General features: G+C 40.7%; 1 protein-coding gene across 1 annotated transcript in view; it reads left to right on the forward strand.

Annotated features, from left to right (window-relative positions):
* The window catches only part of reep6 (receptor accessory protein 6), a gene marked incomplete at both ends in the record, with an annotated part of 37,898 nt that overhangs the window by 6,442 nt on the left and 3,538 nt on the right, over positions 1-27,918 (forward strand). The window contains 5 exons of the mRNA XM_080750243.1: positions 3,755-3,848; positions 4,790-4,928; positions 13,067-13,096; positions 14,139-14,277; positions 17,423-17,614. Of these exons, the coding sequence (XP_080606369.1) occupies positions 3,755-3,848; positions 4,790-4,928; positions 13,067-13,096; positions 14,139-14,277; positions 17,423-17,614 (594 nt within the window). The remainder of the gene's footprint in view (positions 1-3,754; positions 3,849-4,789; positions 4,929-13,066; positions 13,097-14,138; positions 14,278-17,422; positions 17,615-27,918) is intronic.

Consider the following 27,918-nt stretch of genomic DNA (forward strand, 5'->3'; position numbering starts at 1 on the left):
TATAAATGTCTTATAAGGTTATAAGGTTTTTTGAGGGTTTTTGAGAAGCACATGTTTCTATGTCAGTGGTTCTCAAAATGTCAAGGACCCCTAGAATGATATGTATTTGACCGCAACGCGGACCCCCATCTCAAAATATTTTGTTCCAGGGACCTTGAGAAAGAACGATTTGAGCTCTACAAGCTCACAGCGCGGCACTCTTGTAGATCTGCTATTTTTGAATAGTTAAAGCATGAACTCATGGTTAAAGTAATAATGCGTAATAATGTGTTCCAGATCTAAATGGGTTCATTTAGAGGTTTAGGTTCAGTAGGTGTTGAAACGCTTAAAGGACTGGTGGGTGTTGATGTCGCCTCGGCCCACCAACCAGTCTGTAAAAACACACTGATGCTGCATTCACAGTGAGAGAAGCCAAGCTAATGGTTGGCGTGTTAATTCAATGTAATCTCTATGCAAACCAGCTTTCAAAATTTCCATGCTCGAAAAAAAGCTTGGACATTTTTAAAGCTGGTTTGCATAGAGATTACATTGAATTACCAAGCCAACCATTAGCTTGGCTTTTCTGTATGTGAATGAGGCATTAGTCAGGATGCAGTTTACACAGAGGACTGCATGGGGCTTTACTTCCACTAGCAAGGTGCAATGTGTGTGTGTGTGTGTGTGTGTGTGTGTGTGTGTGTGTGTGTGTGTGTGTGTGTGTGTGTGTGTGTGTGTGTGTGTGTGTGTGTGTGTGTGTGTGTGTGTGTGTGTGGTGTTGTGGTCTAAAAAAGGAAAGACAAAGGACAAAAGGTTTGTACCAAACATTAAAATGTCACTGCAAAAAATATCAAACAGCGATTACAAATAAAGAATCACATACACTCTTAAAAACAAACAAGAGCTATTTGAGAAAATATGGGGGAACTTTATTCAGTATGTTAAGGGAAATGATCTTTACTATTTGATGGAGGAACCGGGAGTAGGGTAGCTACTTTTTATTTTTCTCTCTACGGTCGTTTGTCTGGCCTTGTGGCATAGGAGTCTGGATGTTGATGTGTTTTATGTGCTCTTTGTATCATAGTTATTTTATATTATTATGTGTCGTGTTGATGTCAGGTGTTTTGTTTTTTGTGTTTTTTTTGTATATTGTATGCTTTTTAGTTTTGTGTGGTTTTGTGTGTCTTTAAAAAAGAAAAAAAAAAGAAAATAAACATATTGTTTAAAAAAAAAGGATAAACAGTGCTGGTGTGACTACAATTAAGCATAATTCTTAGCACTGTACAGGAGTACAAATCCCCTTTAAACATGTTTGTTTCAAGTTATCAGACAACCATTAAATCCTGGTAAATCAAACTTAAAACAGGTACAAACTAAACCAACCAACTAAAATAACTTACAGTTTGCCATTGTACATGTTCCACAACATGGAACTGAAAGGTGTAGCTGCTGTTCTGTTACAGGATCTCTGCCAAACTGGGCTTTTCTCTGCACCCCAAGGTGAACTAACTGAACATAACTGACAAAGCAGGTTATCTTAAAGAAGCACCTCAAAGGCTCTCTGCGCAGGCCTGCTGCTGGCAAGCCAGCCAATAGGTTTGGCCTTTCCAACAAGGTTCTGGTGCTGTGTTTATGGATATTATGATTATATAATCTTATATGTTTACAGGTGTCACTAACAGGATTATATCTAGTTTTTGCCCTAAAATCACGCAAATCGCTACACAGTATGTCTACACTCATCCCATCAACATGAATCAGGAAGATTTTGGAAAAACAAATTTTTGCCCTATTTGTGGAGCGCCACCTTCAGGCCGATTTTTAAAAACACATTTTTGGACACTGCTCCTACAGATTTTGCCCTAAAATCACGAAAATCACTACACAGTAATATGTCTACACTCATGTCATCAACATGGATCAGGAAGATTTTGGAAAAACACATTTTTGCCCTATTTGTGGAGATAAGCGACCAACGGTCGCTTATCTCCCGATTAGGGAGTCTTACTGGTATATTTACTGTATATATTTACTGTATATTAATATAATATTGATATGTTTACAGGTGCAGTGTCACTAACAGGATTATATCTAGTTTATGAATATTCATATATGTATATTATTAATATTCATATTGATATGTTTACAGGTGCAGTGTCATTAACAGGACTATATCTAGTTTATGGATATTCATATATTAATATTCATATGTTTACAGGTGCAGTGTCACTAACAGGATTAGATCTAGTTTATGGATATTCATATATTTACTGTATATTAATATAATATTGATATGTTTACAGGTGCAGTGTCATTAACAGGATTATATCTAGTTTATGGATATTCATATATTAATATTCATATTGATATGTTTACAGGTGCAGTGTCAGGGTTATATCTAGTTTATGGATATTCATATATTAATATTCATATGTTTACAGGTGCAGTGTCATTAACAGGATCATATCTAGTGTATGGATATTCATATATTAATATTAATATTGATATGTTTACAGGTGCAGTGTCACTAACAGGATTATATCTAGTTTATGGATATTCATATATTAATATATATTTATATGTTTACAGGTGCAGTGTCATTAACAGGACTATATCTAGTTTATGGATATTCATATATTTACTGTATATATTTACTGTATATTAATATAATATTGATATGTTTACAGGTGCAGTGTCATTAACAGGACTATATCTAGTTTATGGATATTCATATATTTACTGTATATATTTACTGTATATTAATATAATATTGATATGTTTACAGGTGCAGTGTCATTAACAGGACTATATCTAGTTTATGGATATTCATATATTTACTGTATATATTTACTGTATATTAATATAATATTGATATGTTTACAGGTGCAGTGTCATTAACAGGACTATATCTAGTTTATGGATATTCATATATTTACTGTATATATTTACTGTATATTAATATAATATTGATATGTTTACAGGTGCAGTGTCACTAACAGGATTATATCTAGTTTATGGATATTCATATGTGTCCCAATCTCACTGAGAGCCAGTCATCTCGGAAAGTACAGCTTTAGACAGGGACTGAAAATTCTTTTTTTTTTTTTTTTCACTAAAATGTGATAAAGCCACTAAAGCATTTCATAAATTTCAGGCTACATTTCACTTACACGCCAGAGCTTAACTCTGCATGTAAATAAGACTTTTTTTAATTAATGTGAGAGATCGTCAGGTCATTTGCAGGTTAGACATTTATTTAAAACTTGAATATCTCAAAAGTAGTATTTCAGCATGGCATCATTCTATAAGCCATATCTTCAAAACTTTTGGGTCAATCTCCACAACCAATATATCATTTTGTAGCTATGATCCCCAGCTTTCAAATGAAATGAAAAAATGAAAATGAATAAAAATCCAATGACTGGCTCCCAGCCAAATTGGGACACATATATTAATATTCATATTCATATGTTTACAGGTGCAGTGTCATTAACAGGATTATATCTAGTTTATGGATATTCATATATTAATATTAATATTCATATGTTTACAGGTGCAGTGTCACTAACAGGATTATATCTAGTTTATGGATATTCATATATTAATATTAATATTCATATGTTTACAGGTGCAGTGTCACTAACAGGATTATATCTAGTTTATGGATATTCATATATTAATATTAATATTCATATGTTTACAGGTGCAGTGTCATTAACAGGATTATATCTAGTTTATGGATATTCATATATTAATATTCATATTCATATGTTTACAGGTGCAGTGTCACTAACAGGACTATATCTAGTTTATGGATACGGAGCGTCTCTCCTCTGCAACCTGATTGGATTTGTTTACCCTGCATATTTCTCGTAAGTAAAACAAATAAACATGTTTCACTTTACTAAGAACTAAACATGTCAAACTTATATCCGTACACGGACAAATGAGTCCGTGGGAAAGACTTGATCTTGTCTGTGGAAAATTCTAGATTTAGTGGCTCAGGGGTAGAGTGGAGGGTTAGAGCACGGAGGGTTCCCAGTTCGATCCCGGGCTCCCCCAGAGTTAGTGTTGAAGAGTCCTTGAGCAAGACTCTGAACTCCTAACTGCTCCTGATGAGCAGGTTGGTGCCAAGCATGGTTTCCTCTTACATCGCTGTGTGTGTGTGTGTGTGTGTGTGTGTGTGTGTGTGTGTGTGTGTGTGTGTGTGTGTGTGTGTGTGTGTGTGTGTGTGTGTGTGTGTGTGTGTGTGTATGGGTGAATGTTATGAATGTTTATTAATCGTTGTAAGGAGGGAAGACATGGGAAGTGACTCATATGAGTATAACCTAGGAAGGAATGAATGCATGAATGAATGAATGAATGGACGGACGGACGGACGACGGGATGGATGGAAGGATGGACGGACGGATGGATGGATAGATGGATGAAAGAAAGAATGAAAATGTGAGTACTTTTTCCACCAATAAGCAAAGTGAAGTGAATTCATTGTACTTTATTGACACAATGTGTGTGTGCGGATGTGGTGAACTCCACCCATCTAGGATGTGCTGTACAGTAAAACAAACAGAGCTTTATGTGCACAGCAGCACACTGGCTCTTCTGTTTAGAAAGGACAGGGGTTGTTCACTTAAAGAGGACCCCCAGCTGAAAGAGGTGGTGCCGTAGTTTGGTCATTGTTTCTGTTTTGTATGTGTCTATGGAGTTAACATTCAGGTGACGTGCGTGCGCGTGCGTGTGCGCGTGTGCGTGTGCGTGTATGTGTGCGCGTGCGCGTGCGCGCATGCGTGCGTGCGTGTGTGTGTGTCCATAGCATCAAGGCCATAGAGAGTGAGAGTAAAGAAGATGACACCAAGTGGCTGACATACTGGGTGGTCTACGGGATCTTCAGTGTGGGGGAGTTCTTCTCTGACATCTTCCTCTACTGGTTCCCCTTCTACTACGCCTTTAAGGTAACATGTTCTATAGATCTACTGGTTCCCCTTTTACTACGCCTTTAAGGTAATAACATGTTCTATAGATCTACTGGTTCGCCCTTTACTACGCATTTAAGGTAACATGTTCTATAGATCTACTGGTTCCCCTTTTACTACGCCTTTAACCTGTTAACAATCCTGTATAATTTGCAAAAAAACGCCTATACACAGCGTACCAAAAGTAAATTGATTGTTGTTTTTAAACCATTTGGAGTAATGCAATGGGCATGGTCTCATTTTGAAGGAAACATTTTGAAGTTTTACCCAGAAATAAATAATCACTCTGTGTGCAACTGACATTGAGTAATGCAAGTTTTAACTTACTGGAATAGCAGGTTTTTAATCCTCGCCTAAATATTTTCAGTAAATAGATGCCATAACACTGTTATTATCATATAGGAGCTGAAAAACACAATGTGGACACATTTTGAAGCCTTACCTAGCCCAATTTCAAAGGACATGATAAAACTACAGAATATAAATATTTTACACATGTTTTACTAAGTGTATCTTTATGCGTTTTCATTTGGAGACATTTGCATATATCATATGAGATGTGAGATGTATGAGCCACAGCTGTGGCCAGAAGGGACCTTTGTACGGCGGTTCTTTGAGCCACGGAAGCCAAGGGCTGCTGCTACAGGGGTGGGTGTAAAGTTGCCGCCTGTCACAAGGATGCATGAGCCCGAGTCTGGGGCTTCTACTTCACGATAAACTTGTTTATGAACTATGAGAGTTGTGTCATATAACTCGCGTGGACTGCGCCTCGGACAGGGTGCAGTGGATAGAGCGCAGCGTGTTGTTATCGACAAGCTCCTAGAGAGTGCTGATATCTTGTGTATACAGGAGACTTTTCTAGCTACGCAAGACCTTGATAAACTTAATGCTGTGCATAATGATTTCCATGGGGCAGGGGAATCCACAACAGACTTAAGTTCTCGGATAATGCGTGGCAGGATCCCGGGGGGAGTGGCCATTCTATGGCATAAAAAACTTGACTCACTTGTCAGTGTGATTAGGCTGGAAGTGGACTGGTGCATTGGCATAAAAATTGTGCACGACAATAATGTCTTTATTATTTTAAATGTTTATACTCCCTATGAATGTCATAAAAATGAGGATGAATACCTTAACAGGCTTGCGTTCATCAGTTCCTATGTTAAAGAAAATGCTTATACGTGTATATTTGTCCTGGGCGACTACAATGCCGACATTTCGGATAGCAATTCTATGTTTGGTAAACATTTATTGCAATTTTGTAAAGACAACAAGGTTACTCTGTCTAGCAAGGTGCTGCTACCAGTTGGCAGTTATACATATGTCAGTGAAGCATGGCATTCAACGTCCTGGCTGGATCACTGTATATCTACAGCTGATGCTCATGACAGCATAGAAAAGCTTGAGATCTTGTATGATATGGCAACAGCTGATCACATGCCTGTTGTAATGACGGTTAATGTTAATGGCCTACCCGAGCTGGCCAGCCATGATGGTCAGAAAGACACAGATAAGGTGAACTGGGCAACTCTAAATGAAGAGGAATTAACACAGTATAGGTCACTGACAGATGTATACTTGAGTAAAATTGACTTACCAGTTGAGTCTATTGCGTGTGGAAATATTAACTGTAAAGATGCTGGCCATCATAGTGACCTCTGTAAAATGTATGACCAAATAGTAAACTGTTTAATTAACGGATGCAAACCTTTTAAAAGAAAAAGGATTAAGCATCATAACCTCAGACCGGGATGGAATGTTCATGTTCATGAGCTTTATGTAGAATCTAAAGACGCCTTTAAATGTTGGGTCTTAGCAGGTAAACCTAGGCATGGCCCTGAGTGTGACCAGAAGAAGCATGCAAATGCAAGGTTTAAATATGCTTTACGTTATATTAAAAGAAATGAGCAGGCCATGAGGGCAAATTCAATGGCTAAAAAACTACAAAAAAAATATGTTTTTGAATTCTGGAAGGAAGTGAAGGTGGTTAACAACAGTAAGATGCCTATGCCATCCAGTATTGATGGTACTACTGGGTCTGAAAATATCGCTGAGCTGTGGAGAAGACACTATTCAACTATTTTTAATTGTGTCAAGAGTGATGTCTTTAATATTGGTGCGATTACCCGCTGTGATGGTGTGGTTATTAGATCAGATGAGGTGAGAAACCTGATTGAGAAACTGTCTTTAAACAAAGCATGTGGACAGGATCAGATAACAGCAGAACATCTGAAGCATGCTAGCCATAGAGTTTCAGTGTTGCTTGCTATGTGTTTTTCAGGTTTGTTGATGCATGGCATATTGCCTGAATCTAAGTTGTCTGTCCTGCTAGTGCCAGTAGTCAAAAACAAAACTGGGAAGTTAACAAGTATTAATAATTATAGACCCATTGCACTGGCAAGTATAGTATCCAAGGTACTAGAAGGTATCCTTATGGAAAGGCTCAATGAATATATAACAACTACTGACAACCAGTTTGGTTTTAAGAAAAAGCTTGGCACTGATTTATGTATTTATTCGCTTAAGGAAATTGTCAGTCAGTACAGAAGCCGTAACAGTACCATATTTATGTGTTTCCTAGATGCTTCTCAGGCATTTGATCGCATCAATCACGGTAAACTGTTTCTAAAGCTACGAGAGCGTGGTGTTCCTCTATACTTAATTAGAATCCTGCAGTTTTGGTATTCACACCAAAATATGCAGGCTAAGTGGTAGGGGTGTAACGATACATTTTAATAGCGATTCGTACATATCACGATACATGATTGACGATACGATACATGGACGATATTGGTTCATTCATGGCGATACGATACGATTCGATTCAATGATTTAAAATCGATATAGTAACTATTTAGCAAAGAAATTAAATCTGTGTGAAAGGTGTGGATAGTGCAGGTTTTTAAGGGAAACATGTATTATTATGGATATAAATAAGTAAACACAGTGATTTTCTGCTAAATACATGGACATTGTATATTGACAAACCTGCACCTTGACACGAACCCAGAGATTACACACATTTATCGATAGACCAGTGGAGCTATATGGAAAGGAAAAGTAATTAAACCCCTCCTTTTCATTTTTTCTTCTTAAAAATGCTAAATACAATGCACAAGTAGGTAGTATCGATACAATCGATTCTTTGCACTGCCGATTCGATACGATACAAAATAAAACGATACGATTCGATTTTAGCTGTTTTTATTTCGGTATACTTCGATTTTTTAAGTTAAAAACAATATTTTGATGCAGTTACTATATCGTTACACCCCTACTAAGTGGGGAACGAGTACGTCCACTCCTTTTCTGGTGACCAATGGAGTTCGCCAAGGTGGAATTTTGTCCCCGGTACTATTCAATTTATACATGGACGACCTATCTAAACAGTTAAAAGAGTGTAAAACTGGTTGCATGGTGGGCGATAACCTTATTAACCATATGATTTATGCCGATGATTTGGTAGTACTGTCTCCATGCAGTGCTGGCTTACAGCAGCTACTCAAGATCTGCTCAAAATACGGCATAATGTTTGATATTAAGTTTAACTCTAAAAAGAGTGTGGTTATGATCACTAGAACAAAGGACGATCAGAAGCTCACCTTTCCCTCGTTCTCGTTGGCTGGTGAAGTTTTAGAGGTGGTTAAAAAGTTTAAATATCTGGGTCACATTATTAGAGATGATCTATGTGATGATGACGATGTGCAGCGCCAGTGTTGTAAATTGTATGGACAAGCCAACATGCTGGCACGTAAGTTTCACATGTGTACACCAGATGTAAAAATAGCACTTTTTAAAACATATTGCACTCCTTTATATACAGCCCACTTGTGGTGCCGCTACAGCAGTGCAAAAATGAAGAAACTTCAGGTGGCATATAATGATGCCTTTAGAATATTTCTGAAACTCCCAAGATGGACAAGTGCAAGTGAAATGTTTGTGACTAGCAATGTACAAACCTTCAATGCTGTACTCAGGAATTTTATGTTTAAATTTATGTGTAGACTTATGGAATCAAATAATGTATTAATTAGGGCCTTGACAGAGATCACACAGAGTGATACAAGGTTTACCTCATGCTTCTGGAAACACTGGAGGCAATGTTTATATATTTTTTAAATGAATGAAAACAGTCTGGAACTGTATACCTCTGTAATGTTTGTTTGTTTTTTGTATGTATGTTTTTATGGACCTCTGTGTCTGAAATAAAGTTTATCATCATCATATAAAAAGGTCAAAAAAGGGCTAATAGACTGGATTTTTTTTATTTAAAATTGTTATTATTTTTATTTATTTATTATTATTATTATTTAATTTATTTATTTTACTGACTGCCCTAACACTCTTGGTCTGACATTCGGCGCGCTGCTGCGTATTTACGCACGTCCAGTAGTGCTGTTACGCAGGGGTTTTTGGGTATTGTAGTTCACTTCAGCCAAAATAAAGTAGACACATTTTGTGGAGAATTTCATTGGCTATAAGAAGTGCCAGTCATCAGAACAACCTGCTGCCATTGGCTGAATATATGGGCCAGGAAACGGAGTCATGGACCTCCTCTGAGAACATACTATTGGTTGCTATTGGGGGACTGGGAGACGACCTGGACAGGACTAGAAGCTCCAATTGGGTGAAATGAAGTGTCAATCATTGTGTGGAGCTTGGAGGCCATTTTAATAGTATTCAGGTATTCAATACTGAAAACCTGAACTGGAGTTAGAAGCAAAAACACGTGAAAGATTGTCATACTCTGACATCACGCTTGTATCCGTGACTATAGTTGTACAGAGGTTTCTTGGCAGAAAATGTGGTTTGGACTTTGTACAAACAATGGATTTTATCATGTTTACCCTTCCTCTACACAAGAACATCATTGTTGTGGAAATATATGATGTTGTTGGAGTACAATCCAACTCTAAACGTGAGTAGCAGCAGATTTATGAATATTTGTTTGTTTGTTTATGTCGGACTTCTGCGTTGTTTGCTGTTTGCATGCTATAATCAAATGGTTTGCGGATTCGGAATCACAAGAATATTAGCTTTAAAATGGTATATAGCTTGGCAATGCAAGTAACACAGAGGCTTGTCTAAACGTGATTGTTTGTCAAAATCGGGCCCACACCTCTTAAGGTAACATGTTCTATAGATCTACTGGTTCCCCTTTTACTACGCCTTTAAGGTAACATGTTCTATAGATCTACTGGTTCCCCTTTTACTACGCCTTTAAGGTAACATGTTCTATAGATCTACTGGTTCCCCTTTTACTACGCCTTTAAGGTAACATGTTCTATAGATCTACTGGTTCCCCTTTTACTACGCCTTTAAGGTAACATGTTCTATAGATCTACTGGTTCCCTTTCTACTACGCCTTTAAGGTAATAACATGTTCTATAGATCTAATCTCTACTGGTTCCCCTTTTACTATGCCTTCAAGGTACACATGTTCCATAGATCTACTCTCTACTGGTTCCCTTTCTACTATGCCTTTAAGGTAATAACATGTTCTATAGATCTAATCTGGTTCCCTTTCTACTATGCCTTTACGTGGGGCGGCATAGCTCAGGGGTAGAGAAACTGGTATTAGAGCACGAAGGGTATAAATCCCGAAGGGTTCCCAGTTCGAATCCGGGCTCCCCCTGAGTTAATGTCGAAGGGTCCTTGGGCAAGACTCTGAACCCCTAATTGCCTCCGGTGAGTAAGTTGGTGCCTTGCATGGCTTCCTCCGCCACCGGTGTATGAATGTGTGTGTGAATGGGTGAATGTAATGCACAATCTATGTAAAGCGCTTTGGATTAAAAGCGCTATATAAATGCACCATTTACCATTTACCATTTAAGGTAATAACATGTTCTATAGATCTACTGGTTCCCTTTCTACTATGCCTTTAAGGTAATAACATGTTCTATAGATCTAATCTCTACTGGTTCTCTTTCTACTATGCCTTCAAGGTAAACATGTTCTATAGATCTATTCTCTACTGGTTGCCTGTCTATTATGGAAAGACTAGAAGAGAAAATTTCTAAGAAATTTTAAGTGTGCCTGCAGCTCGCTAAGTCTGTGCAACCTTGTGTAGCGGTTGGTGTTAGCATTAGCGTTATTTCATTTGACGCAACCCGCGTGTCTGTATGACAAACGGTTCACGAGATCAAGGGTCACTTCCTGTTTGGTGAGGGGCACTTCCTGTTTGGCGAAATAGGCCCCAATTAAGGTCATGGACGATTAATGAATTAAAGCTGCAAGCAGCGATGACCAGGCCCTCGCAGCTCTACCCACGTCACAAGGCCAGCAGCCAATCAGAAACCAAACAGGAAGTCAGCCATTTTGACTAATTAGTGGCGTTTTGGAGCATTTTTGGCCGTTATCACGGGTCGCACTTTAACGACAGTTTTTTGAGAAAAAATTGTTTTGTGAGAAAAAAAATTTGAGAAAAAAACTTTTTTGAGAAAAAGAAATTTTGAAAAAAAAATTGTGAGAAAAAAAAATCTTGAGAAAAAAAAATGTGAGAAAAAATTTTTTTGAGAAAAAAATAATTTTGAGAAAAAAATTTTGAGAAAAAAAAATTTTGAGAAAAAAAAAATAAAGAAAAATTTTTTTTGAGAAAAAAAAATTAGAGAAAAAAATTGAGAAAAAAAATTTTTTGAGAAAAAAAAATTTTTGAGAAAAAAATTGAGAAAAAAAAATTTGAGAAAAAAATTTTGAGAAAAAAAAAATTGAGAAAAAAAATTTTTGAGAAAAAAACATTTTTGAGAAAAAAAAATTGAGAAAAAAAAAATTTGAGAAAAAAAAATGTGAGAAAAAAAATTTTTGAGAAAAAAAAGTTTTTGAGAAAAAAAATTTGAGAAAAAAAAAATTTGAGAAAAAAAATGAGAAAAAAAATTTTTGAGAAAAAAAAAATTTGAGAAAAAAAAATTTGAGAAAAAAAAATTTGAGAAAAAAAAAATTTGAGAAAAAAAAAATTGAGAAAAAAAATTTGAGAAAAAAAGAAAAGGTATGACACCAGCCGCAAGTCTGTACGACAAACGGTTCATGAGTTATAGAGGCACTTCCTGTTTGGTGAAGGGCACTTCCTGTTAAAGAGGGGGCGAGGCTTAATCAATTACAGCTATTGGTCGGAAAAAGACCAAAGTTGTGTGAGCATTTTACATTTTAAATGACGTTGCTAGGCAAAAGTATGGCAGAGTTATGTGGCGCCAAAGTTTCTGGGTTTTTTTCGGAGTCCCCCATTCAAAGTCAATGGAGTTTTTGGGCGTTGTTTTTTGCGAATTACATCGCAATCGTAAAGCGGATCGGAAAGAAAAGTAATAGCACACCATTCCCGGCCGAGCCGCACATTTTGATGTATATATTGCGGCGGTGGCGTAAATTGTGCGGCAGTTATTACGTCCCGAAATTTCCCCCATTCTAAGTCAATGGGGTTTTTGGGCGTCGTTTTTTGCGAATTACGTCGCAATGGTAACGCGGATCGGAAAGAAAAGTAATAGCAACCTATTCCCGGCCGAGCCGCACGTTTTGATGTATATATTGCGTGGGTGGCGTAAATTGTGCGGCAGTTATTACGTGCAGAAATTCGTGGCGAAAGACTTAATTAATGACTTAAGTATGGCGGATTACAATAAGTGTTTTGCTATTGCATAGCAGGCACACTTAATAAATAGTTTCTCCACACAGTGCCTGTTCCTGCCGTGATGCATGGCTCCAGATATATAGTATTGCTATTGCTATTATACTCATGAGCATTGACTGTTTTGACACTTTATGTGTATATTCTTCTTTCTCTCTCTTTTTCCTTTGCGTACCTTGCTCTGGTACTGTGTACACTGTAAAATGTTCTTTCTTTTCATACTTCTCTGTAACTTTGTAAATAACCTTAAACTGCTGTGCTGCCTCTGGGCGACTGATTTCCCCCCTTGGGATAATAAAGACACAGTGCCTGTTCCTGCTGTGGTGCATGTATCCAGATGTTTCATTAATCCAGATGTTTGTCCATACAGTGCCTGTTCCTGCTATGGTGCATGTATCCAGATGTTTCATTAATCCAGATGTTTGTCCATACAGTGCCTGTTCCTGCTATGGTGCATGTATCCAGATGTTTCATTAATCCAGATGTGTTCTCCTTACAGTGCCTGTTCCTGCTATGGTGCATGGCTCCAGTAACCTGACTCTGCCAGATGGTGGCAGTAGTGCGTATACTGCATATACCGCCCTACTTTTACCATCTGGAAATGCTGGGGCAGACCCGATGTAAGGGGCGGGCCATTTTTTCATATTCTTTAGCAGGTGATTGGATGGGGCCGTCTGTCTATCACAGTCTGGGAGTGCCAACTCCAACCACTCATATTGGCCTGTCTGTATGACGTTACACCCAGAATCCGCCTCCTTGGTTTCCACGTGGTCTGCAATCAGACTCTATTGGCTCAGAGCCGCTCAGAGCCCGCCCATAGCTGCCGCTGATTGGTCCGGCCCGGGACTTTACGAGTGATATCAACTCTCCCTGAGCAATCTCAGATGGTAAAGTAGGGCGGTACACACTGCTGCCACCATCTGGCGGAGTCAGGTTATGGCTCCAGATGTTTAATCCAGATGTTTCTCCATACAGTGTCTGTTCCTACTGTGGTGCATGGCTCCAGATGTTTCATTAATCCAGATGTTTAACCCAGATGTTTCTCCATACAGTGCCTGTACCTACTGTGGTGCATGGCTCCAGATGTTTAAACCAGATGTTTAAACCAGATGTTTAATCCAGATGTTTGTCCATACAGTGCCTGTTCCTGCTGTGGTGCATGGCTCCAGATGTTTAATCCAGATGTTTAAACCAGATGTTTAATCCAGATGTTTGTCCATACAGTGCCTGTTCCTACTGTGGTGCATGGCTCCAGATGTTTCATTAAACCAGATGTTTTCCATACAGTACCTGTTCCTACTGTGGTGCATGGCTCCAGATGTTTCATTAATCCAGATGTTTCTCCATACAGTGTCTGTTCCTACTGTGGTGCATGGCTCCAGATGTTTCATTAAACCAGATGTTTCTCCATACAGTGTCTGTTCCTGCTATGGTGCATGGTTCCAGATGTTTCATTAATCCAGATGTTTCTCCATAGTGTCTGTTCCTCCTGTGGTGCATGGCTCCAGATGTTTCATTAATCCAGATGTTTCTCCATACAGTGCCTGTTCCTCCTATGGTGCATGGCTCCGGTGTCGTGGAACGGCTCTCAGATCCTCTACAGTCGCGTGGTTCGTCCCATCTTCCTGCGCCACGAGTCCACCGTGGACCAGGTGGTCAACGACATCAGCGGCAAGGCCATGGACGCTGCCGAGACCGTCACCAGAGAAGGTACTGGACTCTATAGACAGTTATTATGATCTATAGAAGGTACTGGACTCTATAGACAGCTATTATGATCTATAGAAGGTACTGGACTATATAGACAATTATTATGATCAATAGAAGGTACTGGACTCTATATACAGTTATTATGATCTATAGAAGGTACTGGACTATAGGCCTATGTACACTTATTATAATCTATAGAAGGTACTGGACTATAGGACCATGTACACTTATTATAATCTATAGAAGGTACTGGACTATAGGACCATGTACACTTATTATAATCTATAGAAGGTACTGGACTATAGGACCATGTACACTTATTATAATCTATAGAAGGTACTGGACTCTATAGACAGTTATTATAATCTATAGAAGGTACTGGGCTCTATATACAGTCATTATGGTCTATAGAATGTACTGGACTCTATATACAGTCATTATGATCTATAGAAGGTACTGGGCTCTATATACAGTCATTATGGTCTATAGAATGTACTGGACTCTATAAGTTATTACAATATAGAAGGTACAAGGCCATGGACGCTGCTGAGACCGTCACCAGAGAAGGTACTGGACTCTATATACAGTCATTATGATCTATAGAAGGTACTGGACTGTATGTACAGTTATTATGATCTATAGAAGGTACTGGACTATATGTCAGGGGCCTGCAGAGAATGTTAGAGAGGCAGGGGCTGAAATTTCTAAAACAGCCTTTAAGTGGAAATATCAAAAACAACAGACCTCCAAGCTCTCAACGCGTCGCGCTGCGACACGTTGTGACCTTGGAGGTCGGCTATTTTCGGTGCTTGATACCACACTGAACTAAGCATGATCAAGTCAGTTCTGGAGTTGTGACGTAACAGAATGGATTTCTAGACAGAGAGGGCAATTCTCTCAACATACAAGGCTGCATTCAAGTTCAGGAGAGTTTGGGCAAGGCAATTCTCTTGAATGCTGCCTAAGGTTATGGAAGTCATGGAAAGAGGGGCATTTGCATTTCTTTCACCGTAGTAAAAACTGCATTCATGGTCTGTAGAGGGCACTTTTTACAGACGGGTAAAAGGGCAGGGGCTCAAGCCCCCTTTGATGTCTATTTGTGCACGTGTCTGAATCCCTTCTTATCGGTGGTAAATTACAGTAAATACAGTCAGTCCTAAGGGTATAATCTGAGAAGCGAATTAGATATGTCTGTAATCTATAGGAGGTACTGAACTGTATAAGTTATTACAATCCCGCACATTACCTCTTGAATCTCCTACCATCAGGCAAGACATATACAGAAGAATCAAGGGCAAAATCTCACTTTCAGAGCACCTATCCCTTAGCTATTAGACATCTGAACTTTTGTTTCTGGTTTGTGTTTTTTTTTCTCTCTCTTTTTTGTGTGTTTACGGGCGTTCGTATGGTGTTCTGTTCAGCTGTCAAATTCCTATCAACTTTGTTGACATGGCAACAAAGTTATTGAATCTTGAATCTTATCACGCGATGAGAGTCTAGCTAACACCAACTGGGGTGTCCTGAATCATTGTCCTCCACGCTCTCCTATAGCATCAGGGTCTGAAGCTCTACAGTGGGGTTAGCTGTGCCGCAGTGCATCTACGTAGGCAGTGCTTCCTGGCTTACCTGGCTTTGCCCTGCGTTGGCTCCCATAGTGTCAGTTTGTCCTGGGTTGGCTCCCATAGAGTCAGTTTGTCCTGGGTTGGCTCCCATAGAGTCAGTTTGTCCTGGGTTGGCCCCCATAGTGTCAGTTTGTCCTGGGTTGGCTCCCATAGTGTCAGTTTGTCCTGGGTTGGCTCCCATAGAGTCAGTTTGTCCTGGGTTGGCTCCCATAGTGTCAGTTTGTCCTGGGTTGGCTCCCATAGAGTCAGTTTGTCCTGGGTTGGCTCCCATAGTGTCAGTTTGTCCTGGGTTGGCTCCCATAGAGTCAGTTTGTCCTGGGTTGGCTCCCATAGAGTCAGTTTGTCCTGGGTTGGCTCCCATAGAGTCAGTTTGTCCTGGGTTGGCTCCTATAGAGTCAGTTTGTCCTGGGTTGGCTCCCATAGAGTCAGTTTGTCCTGGGTTGGCTCCCATAGAGTCAGTTTGTCCTGGGTTGGCTCCCATAGAGTCAGTTTGTCCTGGGTTGGCTCCCATAGTGTCAGTTTGTCCTGGGTTGGCTCCCATAGAGTCAGTTTGTCCTGGGTTGGCTCCCATAGTGTCAGTTTGTCCTGGGTTGGCTCCCATAGAGTCAGTTTGTCCTGGGTTGGCTCCCATAGTGTCAGTTTGTCCTGGGTTGGCTCCCATAGAGTCAGTTTGTCCTGCGTTGGCTCCCATAGAGTCAGTTTGTCCTGGGTTGGCTCCCATAGAGTCAGTTTGTCCTGGGTTGGCTCCCATAGTGTCAGTTTGTCCTGGGTTGGCTCCCATAGTGTCAGTTTGTCCTGGGTTGGCTCCCATAGTGTCAGTTTGTCCTGGGTTGGCTCCCATAGAGTCGGTTTGTCCTGGGTTGGCTCCCATAGTGTCAGTTTGTCCTGGGTTGGCTCCCATAGAGTCGGTTTGTCCTGGGTTGGCTCCCATAGAGTCAGTTTGTCCTGGGTTGGCTCCCATAGTGTCAGTTTGTCCTGGGTTGGCTCCCATAGAGTCAGTTTGTCCTGGGTTGGCTCCCATAGAGTCAGTTTGTCCTGGGTTGGCTCCCATAGTGTCAGTTTGCCCTGGGTTGGCTCCCATAGAGTCAGGTTGTCTGCCTCTGGTTCTGAGTTCTAAGGCCATCTTCAGACCCATCAAATCCTTTGCCAAACAAACGTTGTAGCTCACCAAAAATAGAAGATCTGCAGAAATGGCAGATCTGCTGGTTTTTGGTGACTTCGATGTAAACATCCGTTCTTATCGGTGGTAAATTACTGTAAATACAGTCAGTCCTGAAGGTATAATCTGAGAAGTGAATCAGATGTGTCTGTTAACCTGCATAAGATCTTATGTTATGTTAGCATATCATCCCTGTAGGGCACAAACCTTGTATCTTCATATTCTAACTTTCTTAACTTTCTATAATTCTACTTCGAACTCAAATTATATCCTATGTCTTTCTTTCTTTCTTTCTTTCTTTCTTTCTTTCTTCCTCCCTCCCTTCCTTCCTCCCTTCCTTCCCTCCCTCCCTCCCCCCCTCCAGTCCTGTCCACTCTCATAAAGAACAGATCCCCCCCTCCGACCCCTCCTCAGGTGGAGGCGGGTCCATCCTCCGGGGGGAGGAGTCTACCAGAGCCGGAGGCGGAGCTGCTGACCCCCACCCCCCCGGCCAAACCCCGGCCCAACAAGTCCAAGGTGTCCCCGGCCTCCGAGTCCCAGGAGGAGAGACCAGTACGTACCCCGCTATAGACCCACTGACCCCCACCTCCCTGTTAGTGTAGCCCTGCTATAGACCCCCTGACCCCCACCTCCCTGTTAGTGTAGCCCTGCTATAGACCCACTGACCCCCACCTCCCTGTTAGTGTAGCCCCGCTATAGACCCACTGACCCCCACCTCCCTGTTAGTGTAGCCCTGCTATAGACCCACTGACCCCCACCTCCCTGTTAGTGTAGCCCTGCTATAGACCCACTGACCCCCACCTCCCTGTTAGTGTAGCCCTGCTATAGACCCACTGACCCCCACCTCCCTGTTAGTGTAGCCCTGCTATAGACCCACTGACCCCCACCTCCCTGTTAGTGTAGCCACGGCCGGGAGGCGAACCCGGGACTCCGATATCCCAGGCATGTGCGCTGACCAGTCAGCCAAAGAACCAGGCTCGTTGGCGAGAGCCGACGCACACACCGTATAGCCTATACACTAGGACTTAGGACACTCACATTAAGTGACCAAATGCGGAAGCGGAGCCCCCACGGGGAGGACATAGTAGAGCCTTTGTCTAAATATCGTCACTGTCGGGCAGAAACCTCGTATCTTCAAGTTTCAAATGTGTAGGCCTACGTCTTTTGGTAAAGCAAAACCCTGCTTCGTCATACAAGACTGTCGCACAAAACTAGTGAAAACAGCCGATCTACAAGCACACAACGCCTCGCCATGCGAGACGTTGTGTGCTTGTAGATCTGCTGTTTTCATTAATTTAGTACATTTTATAGATGATAAATACAAAACCAACGGTTTTGGACACCGACGATATGCTATAAATATAAGGTGCTGGGAGTGAAAATTATAATGTAGGGGTGCCTCGGATTAAAAAAGATATTCATGGGGTGCCCTGAGACAAAAGAGTTTGGGAACCCCTGGCTTAGAGGGCAACACAGTCTGTTAAACACACTATAGTTCTAGTCCAGCTTCATTAGTGTGGGTGCCAGTAGGACAACCACACTATTGTTCTAGCCCATTGTTCATAGTATTCTGGATACACAATCTGATGTCATCAGTGATGTCATCTGTGATGTCATTGATGCTGATTGTAGTTGAGTTTAATGCGGTGTTAGCGAGGATTGGTCGAGCATCACATGATGTTATCTAGGCCAGGGGTTCCCAAACGTTTTTGTCTCAGGGCACCCCATAAATATTTTTTTTTAATCCGAGGCACCCCTACATTATAGTTTTCACTCCCAGCACCTTATATTTATAGCATATCGTCGTTGTCAGGTGGAACCTTGTATGTCCAAACCCGTTTGTTTTGTATTTATTATCTATAAAATGTACTAAACTAGTGTTTTCACTAGTTTTGTGCGACAGTCTTGTATGACGAAGCAGGGCTTTGCTTTACCAAAAGACGTACACATTTGAAACTTGGAGATACGAGGTTTCTGCCCGACAGTGACAATATTTTAGTGATTATGTTGCGAGGAAAACGTTGAGATAATAGCCATTTTGGTTAGAACTGACTGAAAATAACTTTGTACTTCAAGTTTAAAATGAAACGGCACCCCTGGACTGCCGTCACGGCACCCCAGGGTGCCCCGTCACCCACTTGGAAAACCCCTGATCCAGGCAATAGTAGGGATGTCAAAAATGGACCTTTATCAAAATCGATTATTCTATAGCAATATTCGAATAGTATTCGAAAATCGATAATTAATTATTATTATTATTTTTTTATTTAAAAAAAAAAAAAAAAAAGGTTTTTTTCTTCTGTTTTCGTTTTTTTTTTACGGGATTTCAATGCACATTTACATATGTACAACATGGCTCTTCAGGTAATTGGTAGCCTAACTACTACTCTTCATCTTTCTTTTTAGTGTGCCAGTGTACTGTTCACCTAATCTCTCAAGAACAGATTCTGTGATGCTTTACAATACAGAGGACGCTGTTTTCCCTTTTCTTTGATGATGGCCACCAAGTACCAAACAATCAAGCCTGAATCAATCACACCTGTGTCTGAGACAGGGGGGGGAGGGGAGTGTGTAGCAGGCAGCCACTCTGCTGTGATGGGGTGCAGCTGTGCTCCTTCACTCTACACAGTTTACAGTTGGTGCTGGTGTGAATAATAAATCAATGGCCATTTACTATTATCATTAATACTATTGTTAGCCTATATTCTATATTTTGGTTGAAACTAACTAACTAAGCCAAAAAATAGTATTAAAAAAAAACGGAAAAAAAAAAAAAACGAAAAAAAAAAATATTAATATTTTTTCGATTTTCGATTATGAAATATTAAAATCGAATATTGATTAATCAAACGAATATTCGAAAATCGATTATTCGGTGACATCCCTAGGCAATAGGCAACCACTCTTGCAATTTCCAATATTGCATCTTTCTAGTTACTGTTGTATCCTACTGACTCACCTGCCAGTGAGGAGCCCCCACCGGGAGGGAGTCCTACTCCTCACGTTCAACATTCCCCACTGACAGGCACTAAGTCTGGACATTTCATTTGTACACTCTCAGAGTTACAGAGCTGTAAGGGTCCGTTTGGTTCCATTTGTACACTCGCGGAGTTACAGACCTGTAAGGGTCCATTTGGTTCCATTTGTACACTCTCAGAGTTACAGAGCTGTAAGGGTCCATTTGGTTTCATTTGTACACTCTCAGAGTTACAGACCTGTAAGGGTCCATTTGGTTCCATTTGTACACTCTCAGAGTTACAGACCTGTAAGGGTCCATTTGGTTCCATTTGTACACTCTCAGAGTTACAGACCTGTAAGGGTCCATTTGGTTCCATTTGTACACTCTCAGAGTTACAGACCTGTAAGGGTCCATTTGGTTCCATTTGTACACTCTCAGAGTTACAGACCTGTAAGGGTCCATTTGGTTTCATTTGTACACTCTCAGAGTTACAGACCTGTAAGGGTCCATTTGGTTTCATTTGTACACTCTCAGAGTTACAGACCTGTAAGGGTCCATTTGGTTTCATTTGTACACTCTCAGAGTTACAGACCTGTAAGGGTCCATTTGGTTTCATTTGTACACTCTCAGAGTTACAGACCTGTAAGGGTCCATTTGGATTCCGTTGAGGAAGCCTGAGGGTCCCTGCATGGAACCCATAAAAAATAAACAAAACTAAAAAAAATAAGGGAAAAGGTACTAGACAGACAGACAGACAGACAGACAGACAGACAGACAGACAGACAGACAGACAGACAGACAGACAGACAGACAATAGCAATACCATGGTTTTGAACTTGCAACCTCATGTCTGTTGCAGCCTTTCCTTGGGTAACCAGAATGGTAAGTGACCAGTAGTTAGTGTAGTTATTACCAGTAACAGACAATAGTTAGTGTAGTTATTACCAGTAACAGACAGTAGTTAGTTGTCATTATTAATCATAGCAGGTAGATTGTGAACTGTAGTTACTGAACTGTTTCAGTGAACCCAGACTCTTCTCCCTTCCCTAAAACACCCTGGACGACGCTCCACGCGTCCCAGACTCTTCTCCCTTCCCTAAAACACCCTGGACGACGCTCCACGCGTCCCAGACTCTTCTCCCTTCCCTAAAACACCCTGGACGACGCTCCACGCGTCCCAGACTCTTCTCCCTTCCCTAAAACACCCTGGACGACGCTCCACGCGTCCCAGACTCTTCTCCCTTCCCTAAAACACCCTGGACGACGCTCCACGCGTCCCAGACTCTTCTCCCTTCCTATAGTTTACTGAGACGCTACACTGTCTCTCTGCATTCTATGATCCTATAGTTTACTGAGACGCTATGCTGTCTCTCTGCGTTCTATGATCCTATAGTTTACTGAGACGCTACACTGTCTCTCTGCATTCTATGATCCTATAGTTTACTGAGACGCTACGCTGTCTCTCTGCATTCTATGATCCTATAGTTTACTGAGACGCTACACTGTCTCTCTGCATTCTATGATCCTATAGTTTACTGAGACGCTACGCTGTCTCTCTGCGTTCTATGATCCTATAGTTTACTGAGACGCTACGCTGTCTCTCTGCGTTCTATGATCCTATAGTTTACTGAGACACTACATTGTCTCTGCGTTCTACGATCCTATAGTTTACTGAGACGCTACGCTGTCTCTCTGCGTTCCATGATCCTATAGTTTACTGAGACGCTACGCTGTCTCTCTGCGTTCTATGATCCTATAGTTTACTGAGACGCTACGCTGTCTCCCTGCATTCTATGATCCTATAGTTCCTTTCAAGATTTTTCAGTGTTTCCTAATCTACAGTACCTAATCTACAAGATCACAATGCACCTATCATATTGTGGCGGGATGAGCTTGTAGATCGTCTATTTTCTAGCATCCAGAGAGAGTGTAACACAGGGCCTAAGTGGGTAAAGTGGGGTGGGGGTCGGGGTAGTGTTAATTGCCTTAAAGGGAAAAGAGGCTTTAGCAGATTGAACAGATGGGGGAGGGGCCTGCACAGATCTCCACGGCAACAGCTGTTGTTGTTATCCATCGCCATGGAGACCCAGGGCACACAATAGGCTGCATGCCATGCACTCTGAAATCCTCCCAGTTCTTTTCACTACAACAGAGGTCTTCAACAGGGGGTCCGGGACTCCTAGGTGGTCCTCAGAGTTACTACAGGGGGTCCTCCAAATCTTTGTGTGATAGAAACTTTTTTTTTCTACTTTTTATATTAACCAATTGAACTCTAGCCTCCATATTCAGATAACTTTAGCCAAAAATAGCAGATCTACAAGCTCACAACGCCTCGTAGTGAGCTTGTAGATCGGCTATTTTCGGCAAAGAGCTTTAATTGGTATAGAGGGGGAAAAGAGCAGACTAAGTACAGAGTGAAAGGTCAAGTTTATTAAGTATTGACGGTTCAATAATCCAAAATACACTGATGATGGTGCTGTCATTGAGCTGTCAAAAGATGAAACTATATGGAATCTATGAACAGGTTGTGGGGGTCCCTGCTTCATCTTTCTCAACTAAAGGGGTCCTTGGCCTGAAAACTTTGAAGACCCCTGCACTACAAAGACAGTTACGGGTCCATTTGTTTCCCTTTGTACAGCGTTACGGGTCCATTTGGTTTCTTTTCTTTAACCTTTCACAGTTAAATTGCCATATGACAGCAGACAGCATTAACGCAGATATAAATCACAGGAAGTACCTGTGGTTCATTTGAAGACAATGAGCTCCCCCTAGTGGCGTTTATGCTCTTTACACACCCCTACACATGACCTGAGGGGTTGGAACAGTTGAATTGTATCTAAAAGATATTAAACAAGTTTTACTGTCAATTCAAATACAATTCCAACATAAAATTGAACATTGCCTTTGGCACACTTTGGCATCCAGTGGTTCACAACCTTTTCAGGCCACAATCACCCAAATTAATCATATTTGAACTGCAGGGCAAGCACTTAGGAGTTTAGGCCTTACATTTAACAACAAACAGTGACAATAGCAGATCTACAAGCTCACAAGTAACGCCTTGCACTGTGAGGCGTTATGAGCTTGTAGACCGGCTATTTTCCACAATGCTTGCCTCTTTCTCACAATACTTGACCATTTAGCAAAGTTTGTATTAAAAAAAGGTTTTTAAAAAGTAATTAAATTGTAGCTTAATAAATGTGCAGATACTTAGTTTAGTTTAGTTTAGTTTATTTGATCACTCACTTACATTTATCAGGTCATACATCCTCTTATTCATTGTTGCAGGTGATCAAAATGAATAGGCTGAAGCTGAAAGCTTATGCATGCCTATCCTACGTATTCATGGAGTAGATACAATGATTGACGTGTTTAAAATGTAAGGATACATCGGCCTAATAGCAGATATGAGAAAATAATGAAGAAAAGGAAGAAAAAATACCCTGTATACACTTACTGTATGTAATAGGGATGCTGAGATTAATCGATACGTATTGTAATCGCGATACAAACGTGCGCGATGCGAGTGAATCGTTTCATTCAGAGTGTATCGGTACAATTAAAGTCTGAAATTGTGATGTATGGTATCGTGATGTATCGTTCGCTGCATGTCTGAATGGGTTTTTGAAGCGGTGAAAACCGCTTCCAATGAGTGGCTTTGTGTGTCCCACGCCCATATATGGTAATTTCAGTCCAGAATGAACAGGTTTTTTCAAAAACAAAATGTGTGTTTCATGTCCATATATGGTCATCTCAGTCCAGAATGAACAGGCTTTTTCAAAAACAAAATGTATTTCACCTCATGTCCATATATGGTCACTCCAGTCCAGAATGAACAGTTTTTTTTCTGTCCCGTACGTCCAGAATATCAGTCCAGAATGAATAGGCTTTTTCAAAAAGCAAAATGTGTGTCCCATGTCCATATATGGCCATTTCAGTTCAGAATGAACAGGTTTTATCTGTCCTGTCCCGTCCGTCCGTCCGTCCGTCCGTCCGTCCGTCCGTCCGTAAGTACGTATGTGTGTAGTAGTGTTGTAGTACTCGAGTCAATGACTCGTCTCGAGTCAGGACTCGAGTCCAAATTTTCACTGACTCGGTCTCGTCTCGGTCTCGCCCTTATTTTGACTTGGACTTGTCTCGGTCTCGGTCTAATTTGACTTGGACTCGCCCCTCACCGAGTCCACTCGAGTCAAGTCACTACAATGCAATGGAATAAATGTTATATCCATATGAGGAGCGCATTCACGTTAACATTAAGAGAGCTGCCTTGTTAAGTAACAGAGCATTCTGACGCGCATCTGATAGGCACACAGTAGTAGCACACACGCACACACGGCACACACACACAGAGCCCCGCTCTGCACAGCAGCAAGCATCTAATCTTCCCAGAAGTTATTTTTTTCGCCAAACAGACAACAGCACAACAGTCCACTTTCCTCTTACCTGCAGGATATCCTTGAGTCCCCAAATAAATAAGTCCTAACAGCTTCCAAACACAAGCCTTTGTGATCATGTGTTGTGTAGTTTAATCCACCCGCACAGCTGGATTAAGAATTTACGTCTTTTTGTATTTCCAGGTGTAGTCTATTACTCGTTAAGCAAGCCTCATCCGAAAGTTTTAAAGTGCACTGATCAACAGAGAGAAGTGTAACATTGTAAGTCCCTGTAGAGAGGTTAAAACGAATCAAAACAACTTGAAGCAGTGACATGGGGTATTGTTTTGCCTTGTACTTGAAAGGCATCAGACTAATGACATAGGGTAGCATTTCTCACCTTAAACAATGAAATGCAGACAGGCACATACTGCTATGTGTTTGAATGGGAAAACCTTATTTATTTATTTTAGCTTTTAGTCAAAATAAAATATTAAGATAAGAGTTTGTTTGAAAAATGTTTTGCTAAAATCATGCATGCTCTATTTCAATGCAACTATAAGAGCAATGTTTAAAAATGTTATAGATTACAGTAGTAGACATAATTATCTTTTAAATAATATTATTTTTGTTATCACTTGGCCTTTTGGTGCATGGGCATCAATATTATATCCATATCATGATATTAGACTGGATAGGCCTAATTATCGTCTGTGATTTGGGATATTGTACTTAGGGTTGGGACTCGTTAGGATTTTAACGATTCCGAGTCCTTAGCGATTCCCTCTTAACGATTCCGGTTCCTAACGGTTCTCTTACTGTAACGGTTCCAATATATATATTTTTTCATATTTTCTATCATCCATTATACAATTACATAATACACACAACTTAAACCATGGAAAATCAGCTTTATTAAATTACTGCACCCATTTCACTTGGCTTGAACACTGTTCGGTTAGGTAGTCTGGCTGTATGCATGAGTCCAACATGTTTTTTTTTTTATGATTTTTTTTCCTAAATAAAACATGAACGATTGAGACCATTTAACAGTAGTTGTTTACATAAGCCTAATGGGCGTTCAAACAGTAGTTAGCAGTGATGTTAATAGGTTTTCAATGTAATGGGTCCCGGGTCCCAGAAAAGTTTTATGAGTCCTCAATAAAATGTGTTTGAGCGCTGTGAGCTTGTAGATCGGCTATTTTCAAAATGTTTGCCTATTTCTTATATTTATTTTACAATATGGCTTAGTTTGAACTTAGAACTAGGATTTCTAAATACACTAGGCTACAGATACCCATTTAATTATATTTATATCACTGGGACCCCAATTTATATTAAATGTTAAAATATTAGAGTAAAAATGGAACAGGTCCATTTGGTTCCATTTATTCACTGAGTTACAGACCCATAAAGTTTCCAAAAGATTCCCTTTTACTTTGCTTATTAGCAACGTTTTTATATTCAGCAAAATGTCAGTAATGGTATTGTCTGCCTCTCATTATTGTCAAGGAAGAAAGTGCTGTATGTCGCTGCCTTGCTTAAGTTTCATCAAGGCAAAAAAAAGCACCCTAAGACACACACCAAAGGTTTCACTTCACATGTGTGCGGGGGACGAGGAGGGGGAGCCACCATTGCACAGAAGTTACTTTCACTTTCAGCTTAGGACAAATGGCAGCTTTTAATCAATGCACAAGGATTTAAGGACAGACACCACGGTTTGATTTGATCATTGCACAGTCAATTATGAAGGGATTTCAAAAATTAAAACGTCTCCATATTGCTTGGGAAGTCTACTTTGCAGAGGCCTTTGCGATTCGCTAATCGCTAGTGTTTTTCTTTTACCGCGATGCGGTGATGAGACCCGTTAAGAGAATCGGACCGGCAAAAATGATTGACCCGGTTCTGGACCCGCTATCATGGAACCGGGTCCTAAAAAGAACCGGTTTCGGGTCCCAACCCTAATTGTACTGCAGTATATGCCAAGTCTTATTTGTACACTAAAGTACTTGTTCTCTGCCTGGGAGAAAATGTAATTGTAGCAACTCAAATGTCTAGTTCTTAGACAGAAAATTGGTATGGGAAAAAACTACCTCTCCAAAAAACTCCCTCAAACCTAAACCACAGCATTGACAGCAACCAAAGTTAATTTGGGGAGACCTATTGATTTAATTTGAAGACAAGCCATTAATTTGAAAGGTATTGGTAGGAAACACCAGACAGGTGCATGCACATGAACGGGGGGTTCTTCCATTGTTTGTGTGTGTGTGTGTGTGTGTGTGTGTGTGTGTGTGTGTGTGTGTGTGTGTGTGTGTGTGTGTGTTTGTCCGAAAAAAAAATATATATATTGTTTTCTGCAGCCTACCTATCAAAAAAAAAAAGGAAAAAAAAGAAAACTGGACTCGGCTCGGTCTCGCCTACCATTGGTCTCGGACTCGACTCGGACTCGCCTCCCATTGGTCTCGGACTCGACTCGGACTCGGCCCCCTCCCAGGGGCTCTTGACTCGGACTCGACTCGGACTCGAACCCCATTTGACTTGGACTTGACTTGGACTCACTTTAGGTGGACTCGACTACAACACTAGTGTGTAGTGTCCGTCCCGGTCTGATGATTGGATACTTTGAGGATTGGTCAAGCTTCAAATGACAATTCGGCCCTCCAGATAAAATCATTAATTCATTCAGAATATAAAGAATGTATAGATCACAGAGTTCATAACTCTGGAACACATAGAATAAAAGTTCACCGCTTCACTACGAACCGAGGTTTGATTTTTCATGTAGTATTTCATTCTATCCTGTGTTTCCGAGCCGTTTACTGCAGCTGGAACTGCCAGTAATTGTTTACATTAGTTTTACTCTTGTTATACTGTAGGTTCATTTGATTCCATTTGTACTCTCTGAGTTATGCTGGTCCATACATTTTAAAAGTTAGAGCACTGGTATTGTTATTGTATAACAGATGTGAAGTCCAAATCGCAATAAAATCAGGAAAAGGGGCGTATCGCATCGTATCGGGAACAGGGGTAAATCGTATCGCATCGTGGGTCAGGTATGAATCGGGAGGCTCTCTCCATTCCGACATGTCGCCACTCCGAAATGGACTTCTTATTGTCGGAGTGGCGACACTCCCATGGGGGTTCGGTTTAGGGTTAGGGTTAGAGATAGGGTTAGTGTCGGAATGGAGTCATGTCGGAAAGGAGACATGTCGGAGTGGAGAGATGCACTCGTATGAATCATAATGCATCGTATCAGCAGGATTTCAATGTATCGCAAATATATCGTATCGCTGGCAGTGTATCGAGATGCGTATCGAATCGCCTCAGTGATGGAGATCAGCACCCCTAGTGTCTAATGGTTTGTTTATCTCAGGACCCCCTTAAATAATGTGGGGACCCCCCTGAGGGTCCCCACCAACCAGTATGTGAACCAGTGCTGTAGACCATGCAGTCATGGCATTGAAGAGCTGATTTAAATGAACTATGTTCATGTTTTTGCTATATTGTATTGCTGTCTGCACAACATAG

The sequence above is a fragment of the Nannobrachium achirus genome (genome assembly GCF_963921795.1).
Source record: "Nannobrachium achirus genome assembly, chromosome: 1".
Taxonomy (NCBI): domain Eukaryota; kingdom Metazoa; phylum Chordata; class Actinopteri; order Myctophiformes; family Myctophidae; genus Nannobrachium; species Nannobrachium achirus.